Source organism: Pelophylax lessonae (genome assembly GCF_965119305.1).
Source record: "Pelophylax lessonae genome assembly, chromosome: 2".
In the NCBI taxonomy this organism is placed as follows: Eukaryota; Metazoa; Chordata; class Amphibia; order Anura; family Ranidae; genus Pelophylax; species Pelophylax lessonae.
In genome coordinates this window covers 437,359,834-437,377,322 of record NC_138769.1, presented here as the reverse complement: position 1 = coordinate 437,377,322, position 17,489 = coordinate 437,359,834, and the positions used below count along the sequence as shown (strand labels likewise).

The 17,489-nt window shown below is 42.2% G+C and overlaps 1 protein-coding gene across 1 annotated transcript in view; it reads left to right on the top strand.

Moving 5' to 3' along the window:
• Positions 1 to 17,489, top strand: part of LOC309547216 (glycerol kinase-like) — a 132,426-nt gene that overhangs the window by 87,807 nt on the left and 27,130 nt on the right. The window contains exons 16-18 of the mRNA XM_082247022.1: positions 6,935 to 7,055; positions 10,675 to 10,818; positions 13,614 to 13,700. Of these exons, the coding sequence (XP_082103148.1) occupies positions 6,935 to 7,055; positions 10,675 to 10,818; positions 13,614 to 13,700 (352 nt within the window). The remainder of the gene's footprint in view (positions 1 to 6,934; positions 7,056 to 10,674; positions 10,819 to 13,613; positions 13,701 to 17,489) is intronic.

Here is a 17,489-nt window from a genome sequence, read left to right as displayed (position 1 = left end):
ATTTGTCTCCTGCTTTTTCTATTTTACCATTTTTTGGAAGCAAACAAATTAAACAAAGCAATAAAGTACAGTATCGCGTAGCAGACAGTCACAATTCATTTTTCACTGACCTGCCTGCAGCAAACTAGATCTGGTTAGTTGCTATAAATGGATATTCTGTGGGTTGCTTCCCCTTAGCACATTATTAAAAATGCTTTGCAACTCTTTATTGCTTACGCCTGTGTAATGTGTCACTATCAGCTTGTTATATTATTTTTCACTGAAACCAACGCCTAAACTAGCACAGTACATATTTGTCAGCAATTCCTGGCTGTAGTAATTCCAGTTTTGAAAACTCTTGTATGCGTCTTGTCTTAAATAATTAAGTCTGTAAGAGGTTTCCAAATATAAGCCCACAGCAACTTCTGCCTTGACTGAAAAAATTCAGTATTCCTTCTTTACTGTAAATAATCTGTGTACATTCTTGTAAGTGTGTTGGCCTAGACCTAACCTCTGCCTGCACATTGCAATCTGAGCCCATAACATGACATTATTTTTGTACCTGGGTGGCTGGAGATCAGCATATGGATCTAGATTATCCTTCCTATCATCTGATTTCTTTGTGTAGCACCGCTCCCAAGGGAGCTGCTGGTTACGGGTTCCCCTGGGTTACCATTAGCAACAGTAGAACATTTAGACATGTTTCCAAGTGTTTTTACCTCAGACAAGAACCAGTCCAGTTTCTTTTGGTTTTTATGTTTTTATGTTTTATTAGGAACTTGGATAGGAGAAGGGATGAGTGGGATATTCCATCAGAACTAAACTATGGACAATAAGCAGGGACGATCTGATAAATGCTGATTAACTGGTTAAATGCTGGGTAACGCTGAGTTGAGCTAGTCACGGCTAGGCCGCTTAATTTACCTTGCCTTTTGACTGTGAAAAGAGTCCTTTAGCTTCCTAAGGCACTCCTTTCCTGAGGTAGCTGTCCTCAAAAGGAGACTGTATTGCTGAGTAACTTCAGGGCCCTTCCTGGCGCCCCTTTACCCCCTAATCTTCAGGGCTTACAACTTGGCACCCCCTTTTACAGTAACACTTCGGGTTAGCTGGCTCTTGGATCCCCTTGACCTTTCTGGAGTGGTCCCCTCTCTTAGGCAGACCCCTGGGCAGATGCTTAGGTACTCACGATACTGTTTTCCAGAAGAATCCTGCCCAGCTGCTCCACTTGGTCAGCACACACTGGATCCTCTACAGCACAGCTCATCCCCTGGTCCCTAGGCTGACTGCCTGGACCACCTTCCTCAGCAACAGGAGGAGAGACAGCTGTCACCCTCCTCCTGGGATCTGGCTTCCCGCCCAAAGTCACACTGTCACATTCTCCCTCCAGATTTATTCCCAATCCCAGGATGCATTGCAGCAATGCCCACCCACTGGGACAGTCATAAACCCTGGTGTGCTATTGGCTAGGTTTCCTCCACTGTCCAACAAGGTCCCTCAGTGGATACAGTGGGGAGACTCCCCAGACTCAACAGAACACATCTGGAAACATGTGACAGGCTAACGGACAGATCAGACCCTCCTGATGAGCAGAACAGGGTCACACACATGTTTTTCCTAGCACCTACCTGGGAGGGTGCTACATTTGTTAATGATCTGAGAGCATACCAGGTTATTAGAGGTTTACCTACATCTAATAATTAAATGAACAGTGGTTATAGTACCCTTCCATATTATATAAAATGCATAGCATTGAGTGCCTTGTGTAGCATATGTTGCAAAAAGGAATTATTTGCTATATGGAATGCATCAGCTTCCATCGCTGACCTTTCATTTTAAAAATGCTTGTTTTCTGGCTGATGCTATGGCTTCAGTACTGACACTGACCTGGAACTAGATTACAGTGCACACACATACCTCCCAACTTTTTAAGATGGGAACAAGGAACACCTATTCGCATAGGACTCGCCCTCTTAAAGGAAAATTGTACAAAAAAAAATGATTAGTTAAACCCACAAGTGCTTTTTTTTTTTTAACCACTACTATTCCTTTATATTGGCTTTTGAAGTTTACAAAAAACAGCAATTTAGAAATGGGATGAAAGGTTTAGCACTGGGTAAAACTTTTTGACAGATGAAAAGTGCATTTTATATACAGTACAACTATATAGATCAGACCAAAATGAGGGACCAAATGATGAGGACTTGAAATCAGGGATGGGTGGGAGCTATGCACCTAGTATTATTGTAAGGATAGCGATAATTTACAGTGGTGGCATTTGCTATACAAGCGCTAGGTGGTTCACAGCTCATATACTAGACCAAACCCTTAAAAAAAAATGTAGATGGAGCACACTAGGATATGATACACAAGTCATGACTCATTCAGTTGTTGAGGGAAATCGGCAAGTACAAAGGCCACGGTTGTTTGGGCTATTCCCCCATAAGTCAATTAGTTATTTTCCAGGATGTGATATGTATTCATTTTTTGTATCTGAGAAGGTGGGAAGCACATCTGTTGTTGCTTTATTAACATTGAGAGAACATACAGTATATGAGATAAAATACACTCTGCTTTTAGGATATAAGAATTCAGAGGTTCTGTCACCATTTGTAAATGCAAGCCTCTGTCCAAGTCTATCTGTAAATAATCACAAAACTCTACACTGAATGCAAATATAATTTTTTATTTATTTTTTGTCTTTTTTAAGAGTTTACTAAATTAATAATGTCATGTACTGTACAAGTCAGACTCCCACAAGGGACAATGGCATAAAGATTCAAGGTTACAAACAGTCCATATAGTTCATAGAGGCCAGTACTTACAGGAGGGGGACCCATAGTCTGACATCCTCAAGCAGGTGATATGAGTAGGCCCAAACTGTAAATTCCCTTCTGGCCAAAATAAAAGCTTTGCAACTACAACCTAAGGACTGATGTTGTCACACAGAATACAGGTGGCCACTTATCCCAGTAACAGCTTCTACTACCTCGCTAGCATCCCACCAAGCTTTTGTGTGTGTGTGTGTGTAGATATACACTGCTCAAAAAAAAAATAAAGGAACACTTTTTAATCAGAGTATATAACGTCAAGTAAACTCCTGGGATATTGATCTGGTCAGTTAAGTAGTAGAGGGGGTTGTTAATCAGTTTTTTTTTTTTTTTTTTTTTTTAAATTAACAACAGGTGCACTAGACGGGCAACAATGAGACAACCTCCAAAACAGGAATGCTTTTCCAGGTGGAGGCCACTGATCTTTTTTTCTGTACTCCTCTTTTCTAACTCTTTTTCACTAGTTTTGCAATTGGCTAGGTTCAGTGTCACTAATGGTAACATGAGGCGATACCTGGACCCTATAGAGGTTGCACAGGCAGTCCAACTTCTCCAGGAAGGCACATCATTACGTGCCATTGGCAGAAGTTTTACTGTGTCTCCCAGCACCGTCTCAAGAGCATGGAGGAGATTCCAGGAGACAGTTACTCTAGGAGAGCCGGACAGGGTCGTAGAAGATCCTAGAGGGCCATAGAAGGTATTTAACCTCAGCAGGACTGGTATCTGCTCCTTTGTGCAAGGAGGAACAGAATGAGCACTGCAAGAGCCCTACAAATGAGCTCCAGCAGGCCACTGGAGTGACTGTCTCTGACCAAACAATCAAACAGACTTCTTGAGGGTGGCCTGGGGACCTGACGTCCTAGAGGGCTCTGTGCTCACTGCCCGGCCCGATGGAGCTTGATTTGGCATTTGCCAGTGAACACCAGAATTGGCAGGTTTGCCACTGGCACCCTGTGCTTTTCGCAGATGAGAGCAGCTTCACCCTGAGCACGTGTGACAGACTTTAAAGGGTCTGGAGAAGCCATGGAGAATGTTATGCTGCCTGTAGCATCATTTAACATGACCAGTTTGGTGGTGGGTCAGTGATGGGCTGGGCAGGTATATCCATGGAGGGACGCACAGACCTTTTCAGGCTAGACAATGACACCCTGACTGCCATTAGGTATCGGGATGAAATCCTTGGACCCATTCTCAGACCATACACTGGTGCAGTGGCATAGGCTGTGGAGATACCCAAAACTGTTTTTATATTGGTAAAAGGTGGTTAATACATTCAACTTCACTTTCCAGGCTAAATATCTGGTATGGCCAAAAAAAGCTTGTAAACCTTTTCTTGACACAAAATTCCAATTGCTCAAAAATTGATTTCTCCTTTGCGAGGCTCTGGGAACACTGGCTGAGGACCTCTAGCTCCCGTTACCTTGAATACTTTTAGGATAAGTTCAACGTTTAAAAAAATAATACATGCACATCTTTTTGCAGGTAAAAATAATTAGCATTTAATATTTTTTTAATGGGAGCCTGGAAAGTATTGCACCCACGATCAGCAGATCGGTGATGCCATGCAGGTCTCCTGCAGACTGTCAATGTGTGAGCTGTCTGCCCTGTCCATCATACGGCCAAGCAGTTACACACGAACAGGAAGCATCAATGAACTACCACAGTACTCAACAGCGGCATGGTGGTTCATTGAAAACTGCATCTATTATGTATGCATATATCCAAAAAGTTCCCTACCTACCCAAGATTTACATTTCTTAGGGTTACCCAGTGACAGAAATTTTAGTTGATTTGCCCCCCACTGACAGTAAAGAGTGAAAATCATCTGTTGCACCTTTCGCCTCATTGTACACTTCGTAACCTAACCTTTAGATCTTTCTGTGCGGTTTTGTTTCGATCTGCCCATTTACATACATGAAACTTGTGTAATTATGGTTAATTCTGTAGAAGCCAAATCTAAAGCAAAGGCAATTTGTTGTTTTGTGATTTAATTTTCATGTGTGGAATGAAAAGGAAAGAATTGGCTGTAACAAACTAAAAAAAAAAAGAGAAATCCCTAGTTAGATAGCATTATGGTAGCATTTAAAACACATCAATAATGATTCAACATTTATCAATATTGTAAGAACTAAAAAAAAAAGAAAAGAATGGAATTGATCCTGCAACTGGGTAAATATTATGTGAAAGAGCATTTGCCGATCCATAATACGCTTTAGCTGTGCAGCCAGAAAGCAGACCCTTTCCCCTTAGATTGCTGTGAATACTCCCTTTTTTTTTGCTTTATCACTTCTCATTTGTAATTGTTGAAATTCTACTCCAGTTGGAGAGATTAATACAAAGTTGAAATACTAATATTTTCTGTGTAAGGATTTTTCATTTTGTGTTTGTACAAAGGATTTGTAGTCGCGTCTCTTCCATACTGCACAGCCCGGTAGTTTATGTTGCTTTTTCTTTCTTAGGCCCCTTTCACACACGGTAGTCTGTTGGCGGACTCAGTTTTTCTCAACGGGGGATCAATCCGCTGATCCCCCACTGAGCAGGCGGATGGCAGCTGTGTCTCCGAGCTGTGTGCGAAGACAGCACTGTCAGGTCCCCATTCTTCTCTATGGGAGAATCGGATGAAAACGGACCAGACTGACAGAAAATAGGGTTTCCATCCGTCAGGATTGGACAGATCGGATGTCAGCGGACATGTCTCCGCTGACATCCAATGCCCTGTAGAGATGCACTGGGCGTCTGTTCAGATCCGCCTGAAAAATGGACAGGCGGATCTGAACTGTCCGCTTGTGTGAAAGGGGCTTTAGATTTAAATGAGATTATTTGGCAAATAAACAGTAAACATAGATGTTCTTAAAGTGACTCTGATGCTATAATTAAAAGAGCGCAAGCTGTAAAAGAAAAAAAAAAGAATACTTAGTGTAGGGGGACGAGGCATCAGACACACCAGAACGTAGGTTGGATGCTGAAGATTCTTTAGTTCTTCAAGTTTTACATCTCTTAAATCTAGCAGCACAGTTGCTTTTGTGAATGTATACGAACTCCTCATCTCTACTACTATTCGGAAAGCGCAGCGCAACTCGTGCATGCACAGTAGGAAACAGGCTGTGAAGCCGCAAGGCTTCACTTCCTGTTTCATTTAGTGAAGATGCCAGCGCCTTCACCTAAAGCTGATTGATGAATCGGCTAGGGGTGCCGACATCGTGGGATACCTGGACAGGTAAGTGTCCTTCTATCTATCCAGTATTTGTAGCTGCTGACCCTTATTTATTTATTTTTTTACAGACTGGAACTCCGCTTTAAGGCAGGGGGATTTACTAAAACTGGAGCATGCTCAATCTAGTGCAGCTCTCCATAGAAACCAGTCCTCTTCCAGGTTTTATTGTCAAAGCTTACAGTGTCCGTAAACTGTAATCTTGTAAAACAACCCATTTCGTTTAAAATAGAAATGAAAGGCAAAACATTTGTGCAGAGATATAAAAAAAAAAAAAACATAACTTTTTTTTTTTTCCCTTTTTTTATAAGTGATCACACAACCTCTGTTCTTCGCTGCATAAGATCTGGGGCAATAGAAACAGCAGCAATGCCGATCTTCCCAATGAAAGGCTGTACAGGGGGAGTGTGTCAGGACAAGTCTGGTCATTGGAGGAGAGCAGACTGAATTCCTAGCACAGCTAGAAAACTGGCCACGGTGTGTGTCCTCCTGCTTAGTGTGGTCAGTTATTAATAGGAAAACAGAGGGACTGACCGGGACACCAGGGATTTCACACAAAGGAAGCAATACCAAGAGAACAGGATACTTTTTCATACAAGTATATGGTACAGCAGGTACAGATCAGAAATATGAAGTGTTGGGTTTTACATATTCTTTAATTGAACCAGCTGAACTTAGAAGCTGCTTGGCTACCATGCACAGCTGTACCAGATTCTGAGTGCTCCAGTTTTAGTAAATCTCCTCCCATTAGGTCCAAAGAGGATATTCTATTTACAGAGTTTTAATGTGAACAAAATGTAAAAACGGCTTTAAATGATGCAGCTAATTTCTTTAACCCAGGCAGTAGTTCTTCTTGCCAAAACCAGCATGTTTGTCTTAAAGACTCAGCAACCCCTATTTTATTGTCTCACATCAGATTCTGGATGCAATGAACCAAGACTGTGGAATTCCTCTAAGCCAGCTACAAGTTGATGGGGGCATGACTAACAATAAGATCCTTATGCAGTTACAGGCTGATATCCTATGCATCCCTGTGGGTAAGCAATTCAAGGTTTGTGCTCTGTGTATGTATTTATCTATTACTTCTTGCCTTCTCATACGATCAGGTTGGTAATCGGCAGTGCTGGTAGTAGAAGGAAATATGTTTTTAGTAGTATTACTTTTAGGCCTATCATACTAAATGTAATCATTGATAAATTTGAGTTTCAAAAGGAGGAATAGGTTTAAAAAAAAAAAAAAACAAAAAAAAAAAACACTTTTTGCTTGATTGGTTTTAGTACATATGTTATCATAAATGACAGCCATCTTATACCTGGTTATAGAACATTAGAATATACAAAACGTATTGCTGCAAAAACAATCTCCAATAAGCGATTGTTTGGCTCCATTAGACTGTTTTCAATATTTTCTGGGTTTACTAAAATTAATATTTCTTCACTTAGGACATAAACAGGATGTGCAGTTCTATATTCCTATTATTTTAAAGCAGACATTTATTTAGAGAAAAATCTTTGCAGGTTTAGCCATATCACTTACCTGTAATAAAGTATCTGTCTTTGATGCGTTGTTCAGGCAGCTGAATCCTAGTGAAATCTTCACTGCAGGGATGCCTGTTCTCATCTACCAACCGTGCGCTGGTTAACCACTTCTGGACCGGAAGATTTCCCCCTAATGACCAGGCCATTTTTTGCGATTCGGCATTGCGTTATTTTAACTGACAATTGCGCAGTCGTGTGACGCTGAACCCAAATAAAATTGTTGTCCTTTTTTTTTTCCACAAATAGAGCTTTCTTTTGGTGGTATTTGATCACCTGTGCGATTTTTTTTTTTTTATTATTTTTTACGCTATAAACCAAAAAATTGCGACAATTGTGAAAAAAAAAATATGGATTTTACTTTCTGCTATAAAACATTCCCAATTAAAAAAAAAAAAAAATTAAAAATCTAATTTTTTTTATCGTTTTAGACCAATCTGTATTTTGCCACATATTTTTGGTAAAAAAAATCCCAATAAGTGTATATTGATTGATTTGCGCAAAAGTTATCACATCTACAAACTAGGGGAAAGATTTGTCATATTATTTTTATATATATATATATATATATATATATATATATATATATATATATATATATATATATATATATATATATATCTAAAATATATAGTTTTTTTTTTTTTTTTACTAGTAATGGTGGGGATTAGCGATTTCTAGCAGGACTGCGATATTGCCGTGAACAGATCAGACACCTATATAGAAAGTAGTTGGTGATGCAAGACCCTCAAACACTTGCCCAGCGCTAGTGATCAAAATGAAATACTCTTATTAAGCGTTATATTATAATTGCTTGTCTCTGATAGCAGCTACTGTAAATAAATCAGAAATAGAACAAATGTAACAAATACTGCAACCTTCTCAATGCACAGAATTAATCACACTCAGCAGTGCTTATATATGTTCGCACATAACCTATAATCATAATAAATTGTCCATATAACATGCACATTCAGAGTCCATAATGTCCTTATATTACTCTGATCACCAGTGAGTCTATCTCAATCAAGTGTCATGAGATCCACACATTTGGGTTCAACAAATGATGGTACTCCCAGTGCTTGGATGAATCTAGTTTGTCCTTCACCACACATCCAGTGCACCCCTGAGAAATTGACACTCACCGGATCAATGGTCAATCATAAGCTTTTGGATATTTGCTTCAGAAAAGCTCCTCTCCATTCCTCTGGCTTATAATCCCACACTTGCTCCGACCTGTAACTTCCTGTTTCCACTCCGATAACCAAATCACATGTGAACCGACCAGCAGAAGAGAAGGAAGAGACTGATACCGCCCGGCATGTTTGTGGAGCTCAGCCCGCACTGCACAGGAGAGCACTCCGACACACACAGCATCCCGACACAGCACTACACACTCCGCACACCGAGCTGCCACTACACTGAAAGGCTCAGGGGTGCACTGGATGTGTGGTGAAGGATGCACTAGATTCATCCAAGCACTGGGAGTACCATAATTTGTTGAACCCATATGTTTGGATCCCATGACACTTGATTGAGATAGACTCACTGATGATCAGAGTAATATAAGGACATTATTGACTCTGAATGTGCATGTTATATGGACAATTTATTATGATTATGAGTTATGTGCGAACATATATAAGCGCTGCTGAGTGTGATTAATTCTGTGCATTGAGAAGGTTGTAGTATTTGTTATAGATCAGACACCTAACTGACATTTTTGACACTATTGGGGGGGACCAGTGATATTACTACAGTAATCAGTGCTAAACATATGTAGTTACTGTACTAATGACAAAAGGGGGCAATCAAAGGATTAAATGTGTCCCTAGGGGGTGCTTTCTAACTGTGTGGGGGATGGGCTTATGCAATAAACACAGGGATCTGTGTTCCTAAATAGGAGGAACACAGGTGCCCTGTGTTCGTTGCTGACAGAACAGCGGTCTGCCGTGTTTATAACTGCAGACCACCGTTCTGTCTCCACAGGGAGCGATCGCTGGTGCCCGATGGCAATGGAGGCCGCTGGACCTGCAGATCAGGTTCCCCTGTGGCGAATGGGCATGCCCCCCACTCAAGCTCCCGCAAAGTGATGTACAGGTACATTGTTTTGCAGGAACGACTTGACCTGCCAGCTGGTCAGCCAGTGGTTATCCGCTTCAGATCATCAGGCAAAACAGCAGTATAGATGGACCGAAAGGGGCACGCCCTCTCCTGCTGCCTTCTCCATTGAGAAGTTCTTTTCAGACTCCTCCCCCCTTCACAGATCATGTTATAAGTAGCGTAATTGATGAAAGAACACTTTTTAATGGTGGAGGAGGAAGGAAGGGTGTGTCCCCCATCAGACCATCTTTACTGTTGTTCTGGCCAAAGACCTGAAGCTGGTAACTATTGTACCATTGAAAGTTCAGAAACAGGAGGACAGGCATTCCTACAGTGAAGATTTCCAAAGGATCTAGCTGCCTGAACAACATGGGCAATAATTTATTACAGGTAAGTGATGTGGATAAAGCTGTAGGGATTTAAAGTACTGCCTAGGAGCAGACACCTCATGATGCCTATTCATTTTATAAATGTTCCCTTTGTAAATAGTGCCTGACCCTCCTTGAATTTAAGCTAAAGTTTGCCAACTCTAAATTCAATGTCCATTCTGACTGGCACAGTGGCAGGTAAGGGCACCGTCACTGGACAGGGGTATAGCAGTTAGTGAAGCTTAGCCATGAAGTATGGGAAAGTCGGGTGCATACAATATTTGTTACTGAGTGGGTAGAGCATAGCTATTGTGTTATATCTCCCAATAATGCCCATACATTATAAATGGAAAGCCAACTTCACTGTATGTCAGATTTGATGGGGGAAACAAGAGAGGTGTTTACTCACTAAATCTATATTACAAGCCCAGCCTAATATTCTATTCTGCGGTCAGACAGCTTTGTGGACAGAGAGATTTTTGAAGAATTCAGCAGTATACTTGCTTTATATTAAATATTCATGTCCTATGCCTCAGCTTTAAAAGTTGCATTTTTTCATAGAAGTCTTAAGAATTCAGAAAAAAAAGCAGTTCTCACTCTCTGAAAGTGTAGATGATGTGAGAGTGACCTTTTTTTTTTTCTTTTCTCAGTAAAACCTTCAATGCCTGAAACAACCGCATTAGGAGCTGCCATGGCTGCAGGAGCTGCTGAAGGAGTGGGTGTCTGGAGTCTTAACCCCAGTGACTTGACTGCAGTAACTTGTGAACGCTTTGAGCCACAGATTAATCCAGAAGGTGAAAAGCCCAGACAGTTTTTGCTGTCTTTGCAAGAATACCAACAAAACTCTTAATTTTTTTTTTTTTTTTTAAAGACATTTTATTGAGTTAAAATGGAATGACATAACAAGTAAAAAAAATTAAACAACACTTGTAGGCATATGAAGTGCATCAAATGAAAAAAAAAAAAAAAAAACAAGGGAAACAGCAACATTACATACTGTGAATAGGGTTGTATGAGCAAACCACGATATAATCAGACAGTGGAGTATAGGAATAAACAAGATCATCACAAGGCAGGCATTGTAAACCGTTTAGTAAGGAGATGACAATCTTGGTCCCCATATTCATAGTTCAGGGCCGTGGGGGGAACACGTAAATAAGAAACCGTTGCAACGTTTATCACGATTGCGTATGATACGGATAAGGCTACGTCAAGGGCACATGCGGTTCCCCCCACATGTCCGGACACCCCCATGGGGGAACACGCTGTATCCGGGCATAGGGGGCAACCGGCAAACGCGTGTAGGCCGTCTTGGGGTGGGTAATTCCGAAGAAACCCACACGAGGGACTAGTGAAGGGAAGTGTTCCAGCCCGCGGGCGGGATCGGGTCTGCAGCTTGGGGGGAGCAGGGGAGCATCAGGGTAAGGGGGGAAAGGAAGGGGTGAACAGAGGGAGGTGTAGGGAAAAAACACGAGGAGAGGATATTAGATAGGAAGAAAAAGAGAAGAAAGGGACAGCGTGAGGAAAAATACTCCGAAGGTGGGTTTGATGGCCGTGGTGCCGGCGAGGGGTCTCAACCAAAGAAGTAAGCAGCGGTAGATGGGAAAAGACGTCCGAAGCATCCCGCAACCGGCAGGACTTAACTAGCATCTAAGATGCAGTGGTCAGTGTTTGAAAGTCAGGGAGAGTCGTAAAATGTATCCAGGAAGCCCAGGTCGTGTAATATTTGTGGTGGGTATCCTTAGCCTGCGCAATAGTGTCCTCCATTTCTGCCACCCTCTGAACCCTCTTCAGCCACTCCGCAACTGTGGGGGGGGAGGTAGAACGCCAGTGACAAGGCACACACATCCTTGCTGCATTGATAAGGTGCAGCGTGAGGGACTTTTTGTAGCTAGAGTAGGGCAAAGACGTGAGATGCAGCAGGTATTGTGCCGGAGTAAAGTCGGGAGTATAGGTGGTGATCCGGGGAATCAGGGAGTGTACCTCCCTCCAGAATGGCTGGACGACAGGACATTCCCACCAGACATGCAAGAGGGAGCCTGGGTGTAGGCCACACCTCCAACATGTAGGAGAGTTAGCTGCTGAGAACCTGTGCAATAATTCTGGGGTTCTGTACCACTTAGTATAGAGTTTATAGCCGGTTTCTTGCGCAAGAACGTTCAGTGATCCCTTATGCATGTGATAGTAAATTCTCGTCCAGTCATCCTCAGAAATGTCCCTGCCAAGGTCTCTCTCCCACCTAGACCGAAGCGCCTCCGTGTGTGCATGGGCGGTCGGAAAAAGCATTGTGTAGAGTATTGATATCAGATGGCGATGTGGCCCCGTCGCCTCACAGAGTTTTTCGAAGGAAGTAAGAGGGCGAGTCCAGTCTGCTACCGGTTGTGCGCTGTGTAAAAAATGTCTAATCTGTAGAAAGCTGTAGAACGGAATGTCAGCAGACGGGTATTTAAGGCGAAGGGCTTGGTGTGTGAGAGGGTGAGAGTCGGCAAAGAAGTGACGCGCTTGAAAGGGCATTTCTGTGGATGGCCCCATAGGCGGGACGAAAGGGAGATCGGGCGGGAATTCTGGGGAGGCGTATAGAGGTAGCAGTGGACTAAGTTTCGGAGAAAGGTCCAACTTGCGGCGTATCGTATGGAAGAGGCGCAGGGTTGCACCCGTAACGGGGTGAGTCAGGATGGAGCGTGGAGTCTTGGACGGCGTCACCCAAGGGAGATGATGCGCAGGGACGGCAGACACTGCAGACTCCAAGGACACCCAATCCTTAGAACCTGCATGCGCGTGCCAGTCAATTATCCGGGTAAGATGACAGGCCCAGTGATACTTAAGCAGGTGTGGCAAGCCGACCCCCCCTTCTGCTTTGGGGCGAGTGAGCGTGTCCCACCGGAGTCTCGACCTTTGGGATCGCCATACGAAGTCCGAACATATACGTTGGTAGGACTTGAAGAATGACGGAGGAACATGAATGGGGAGAGCATGGAGGATGTAAAGTAGGCGGGGAAGAATATTCATCTTCACTATTGCGACCCTGCCAAACCAAGAGAAGGGTCCTTTAGACCACGATTGGAGGTCCGATTTAACAGATTGTAGGATTGTCAAGTGGTTCTTGGCGTATAAGTCTGAAAGTTGGCGTGGTAGCTGGACCCCGAGATATGTGATGGCATGGGGATCCCACTGGAAGGGGAAGTTGGTTTGGCAGAGCCGCAAGAGCGAAGTTGGAAGGGAGATGTTAAGGGCGCGGGACTTGGAATAATTGATTTTGAGATTGGAAAGAGCTTGAAAAGATTTCAGGGCCGAAAGAAGATTAGGGACGGAGGTCAGAGGGTCAGTAAGGAAAAGGAGAATGTCATCCGCGTAGGCAGCTAGTTTGTAAGTTTTGTCCTTTATGGAAACACCCTTGATATTCGGGTCGTTGTGGATTTGGCGGAGAAGGGGCTCCAAGGTGAGAATGTATATCAGGGGGGACAAAGGGCAGCCCTGTCTCGTGCCATTCGACACGGAGAAGGCGTCCGAAAGAGCACCATTGACCCGGACCCGCGCCGAGGGACCAGAAACAAAACTCTTAATGATCTCTCTAAATGTTCTCTTTCAGAAAGCGAATATCGCTATGCTCGATGGAAAAAGGCAGTTAAGAAATCAATGGGTTGGGAAAGCTCAGAACCTACAACCAACGGAAACGGTATCTTCTTTTTTTTTTTCTGAGGTTATCCATGTATGCTTAGTATATATATTTCTTAGCTTACTGAGCATTAACAGTGTTTGTTGCTGGTCATAATGTACTAGTTTCTTATATTACATCTTGCATAAAAGTCTCTAAGGATGGGGTCTGGTGTTAGTGTAATCATCCATCAAGAAAAAAAGCTCACCTAGAAGTTTTTATTATATGCCTGTCTTTGTTTCAAAAAATACTAAAACATAATTTCCTGTAGTAAATAATGGCAATTTAAAACACAGTGGGGTTGATTTACTAAAGACACTGACTGTACACTTTGCAAGTGCAGTTGCACTCATTTTCCCTATAGCTTAGCGAATGTGGTGATTTTCCACCATACAATCGTGTACAAGCAAAAGTTTTTTTTTTCTCTTGCACTTGATTGGGTATCCTTTACAAAGTGAAGCTTCGCCATATTTACTAAGCTCTGGGGAGTGAGTACAACTGCAAAGGGCACAGTCTTTTTGCCTTTAATAAATCAATCCCAAAGCATTTTAGTGCTGTATTAAAATAGCATATTTTAAATATACATCCACCCTTTGTGATACTGCAGACATGTGCCATCTCTTTATAGAGACATAGATGTGTGTAGACACAACCTTTAAAGTATCTATATGTGAAAAGTCCCCACACTACTTGCATAAACTGCAGTTGCAAATTAATGGGGAGCTGTTGATCTTACCCATTTGCAAGTGATATCAAGCAAGATATGTTCATTTTATTAGACTATAACATGACTGGTGACTGTACCTAGAAGTAAGCTTTTTATATATTTGAGATTTTAAATATTTTTATATGGTAAATATTCGAGAAAGAAGACCTAAGTCTTAAGATAGGCTCTGACTTGCAGCCTTACAGTCCTGCCTTAAAGCGGAGTTCCAGCCACAAAAAAAAATTTCAACATACATACCCCCGGGACAGTCAGGGCTAGTACATTCCACAATGGCTAGCCTCTGATCTGTCCCAGTTCGCACTTACCTGCAAGAAGAAATACTTACTTTTAAAATTTCTTCTCCAGCGCTGCCATCTCAGGTGTAGGCAGCTTGAAGCCAGCGCGATCCTCTTCTGCGTCTTCTTACGTCCTCTGCGGTCCCGCGATGCACTGCGCCTGCCCCGCCGTCACTTCCGGGTCAGCAGTGTCATCCCTGCACAGCTTCTGGGCATGCCCAGAAACTGTTTAGCAAGGTATGACACGCCTGCACCGGAACTGACGTCGGGGCCGGTGCAAGCGCATTGATTCCTGGGAGCGATGACGTTCAGCTCCCAGGAATCATTGCAAAGCGGAAGTGACGGCGCGGGCCGCGGCCGCCAAGGGAGGAAGTGGGGAAAAAAGGCGATTGTTTTTTTTTTTTTTTTACTTACCTTGTAATTGCAGAAAAACATAATCGTAATTATCCATTTCTGTTTCAGGTGAGCTATAGCAAGCGGATGGCCCAAAATCGACTGTCGATTTTGTGGCTGGAACTCCGCTTTAAATGTCTGTCTGAGAATTCATGTGTTAGTATGGGCTCCACTCTGCTGCTTTAATTAGAAGAAAATAAAGTTAGGATCACTGTGTCCTGTGTGTACTGCATTCTGTGCCTGGTGCTAGCAGTAGTACTAAGCTGGCATTTCACAGTAGCAGTTGCAGGAAACATTTTTTCCCATACATAGGGATAGACCAATAGTACAACTTACCCCGATCCAAAATTCAGCAGTTCTTGCTGATTCTATTGTTCCATCTGTTAGAAATTGTCATCAAATACCCAGACAGATTGGAGTAATGTGTTGAATGATGGGCACATTTGCATAGCGCTAATTTTTCTGTCATTTATTTGTGAAAAGTCCCCACACTACTGCACAAAAATATTACTCAAAACAAAAAAGTACTGCAGAACCAACACCAAAACAATTGTGTTATCACCACCCCTTCAAACCAAACGCTAAGCCAAACAAATGGTGACACCATTCCTGTGCATGTGTATAACGCATGTCATTATATATAACACATGTTTTCATAATATCACGTGATATGCTAAAAAAAAAAAAAAAAAATAATAATGCAGGCGCTCTTATCAATCGACTTATAAACAGTCTCTTAAGATCCACTAACAGATAACCTAAAAAAGTGAGCTACATATTGTATATATGAAGTCCCAATCATTCAAAAATCCCACAAAGTTTGTTGATGACTTCTCTTTGATTTTCAATCTGCATACCACCACCACCACAATAAGTAAATTGGTGTGCCCTCCTCTTTAAAATTCAGTGAGGTCCAACTTTTAGGAGGTCAAAAAGCGCTTATGATATCCACAAAACACACTCCAGGTGGTGCTCCTGTTGAAGCTTTAAAGTAATTGTAAAGTCTTGTTTTTTGTTTGTTTGTTTTTTTAAAATAACAAACATGTTATATTTACCTGCTCTGTGCAGTTTGTTTTGCACAGAGCAGCCCGGTTCCTCCTCTTCTCTTGTCCCTCTTCTGTGCTCCTGGCCCCTCCCTCCTGTTAAATGCAAGCTGCTTTCTGTGGGGGCAGCCGAGCAGAGTCACAGCTCCCTGTGTCCATTCAGACGCAGAGCCGCGAACTGGCCCCGCCCCCTCTTTCTTCTGATTGTCTGACTTACTTTGACCGCAATGGGAGCCAATCGCGTAGCGCTGCTGTCTCAGCCAATGGGGAGGGGAGTCCCAGGCAGATGAGACACTCTTGCAACATCGCTGGATAAAGGTGGGCTCAGGTAAGTATCAGGAGGGCTGGGAGGGGATGCTGCACACAGAAGGTTTTTTATCTTACTGCAGAGAATGCATTAAGATAACAAAAAAACTTTTGCCTTTACAATCCTCTTAATCTAGTCACTTCTTCATATGCAGGTCTTCTTTAGTAAGGCACTCAAAGGCCAAGAGCAAGAAAAAAGTCCAAAGCCTAAAGCCATGTGTTTAATTAAAACACTGTGGTTCCACCCAATGTGATGACATCACGAAATTCCTCTCATGTAACGTCGGCTCCATCTAAATCCATATGTTTTATTAAAATAAAATGTTTAAAGTTAAACTCAAAAACCTTTTGCTTTAAGAGAGCTCAAATACAATAGTAGGGCTATCGAACCAGTAGTTCAAGATGGCGCCGACGTTGCGCGAAAGGAGTTTCGTGATGTCATCACATTGGGTAGAACCACAGTCATTTAATAAAACATATGGCTTTACGCTATGGACTTTTTTCTTGCTCTTGTCCTTTGAGTGCCTAACTAAAGAAGACCTGCATTTGTAGAAGTGCCTAGATAAGTTTCAACTGGATCACCTTGAGTGTGCGTTGTGGCATACAATAAGCACTTTTTGGTCTCTTTAAAGTTCAGTGAGGTCCAACTTATGAGGTGAGGGCCATTCATCCATTATAAGGTGAGGGCCACTCATTTACATATTGTGGTGGGTGTGCCCTCACATTGTATATGAAAATTAAAAATCACAGAGAAGTCCTCAACACAGATTGTGGGATTTTTGATTGATTGGGACTTCATACATATATATATATATATATATATATATATATATATATATATATATATATATATATATATATATATATATATATAAAATATATATTGTATGTTTCACTTTTTTGTGTTATCTTTTAGCAGATTTTAAGAGACTGTTTTGAAGTCCATTGATAAGAGCACCTAGGAGATAAACGCCATTAAAAATCACCCAAGTTATCAGACATTTAAAGCTCCCATCTGACTTCTTGCACTTGCATTTGTGATTTGAAACTGCTGAATGCACTTTAT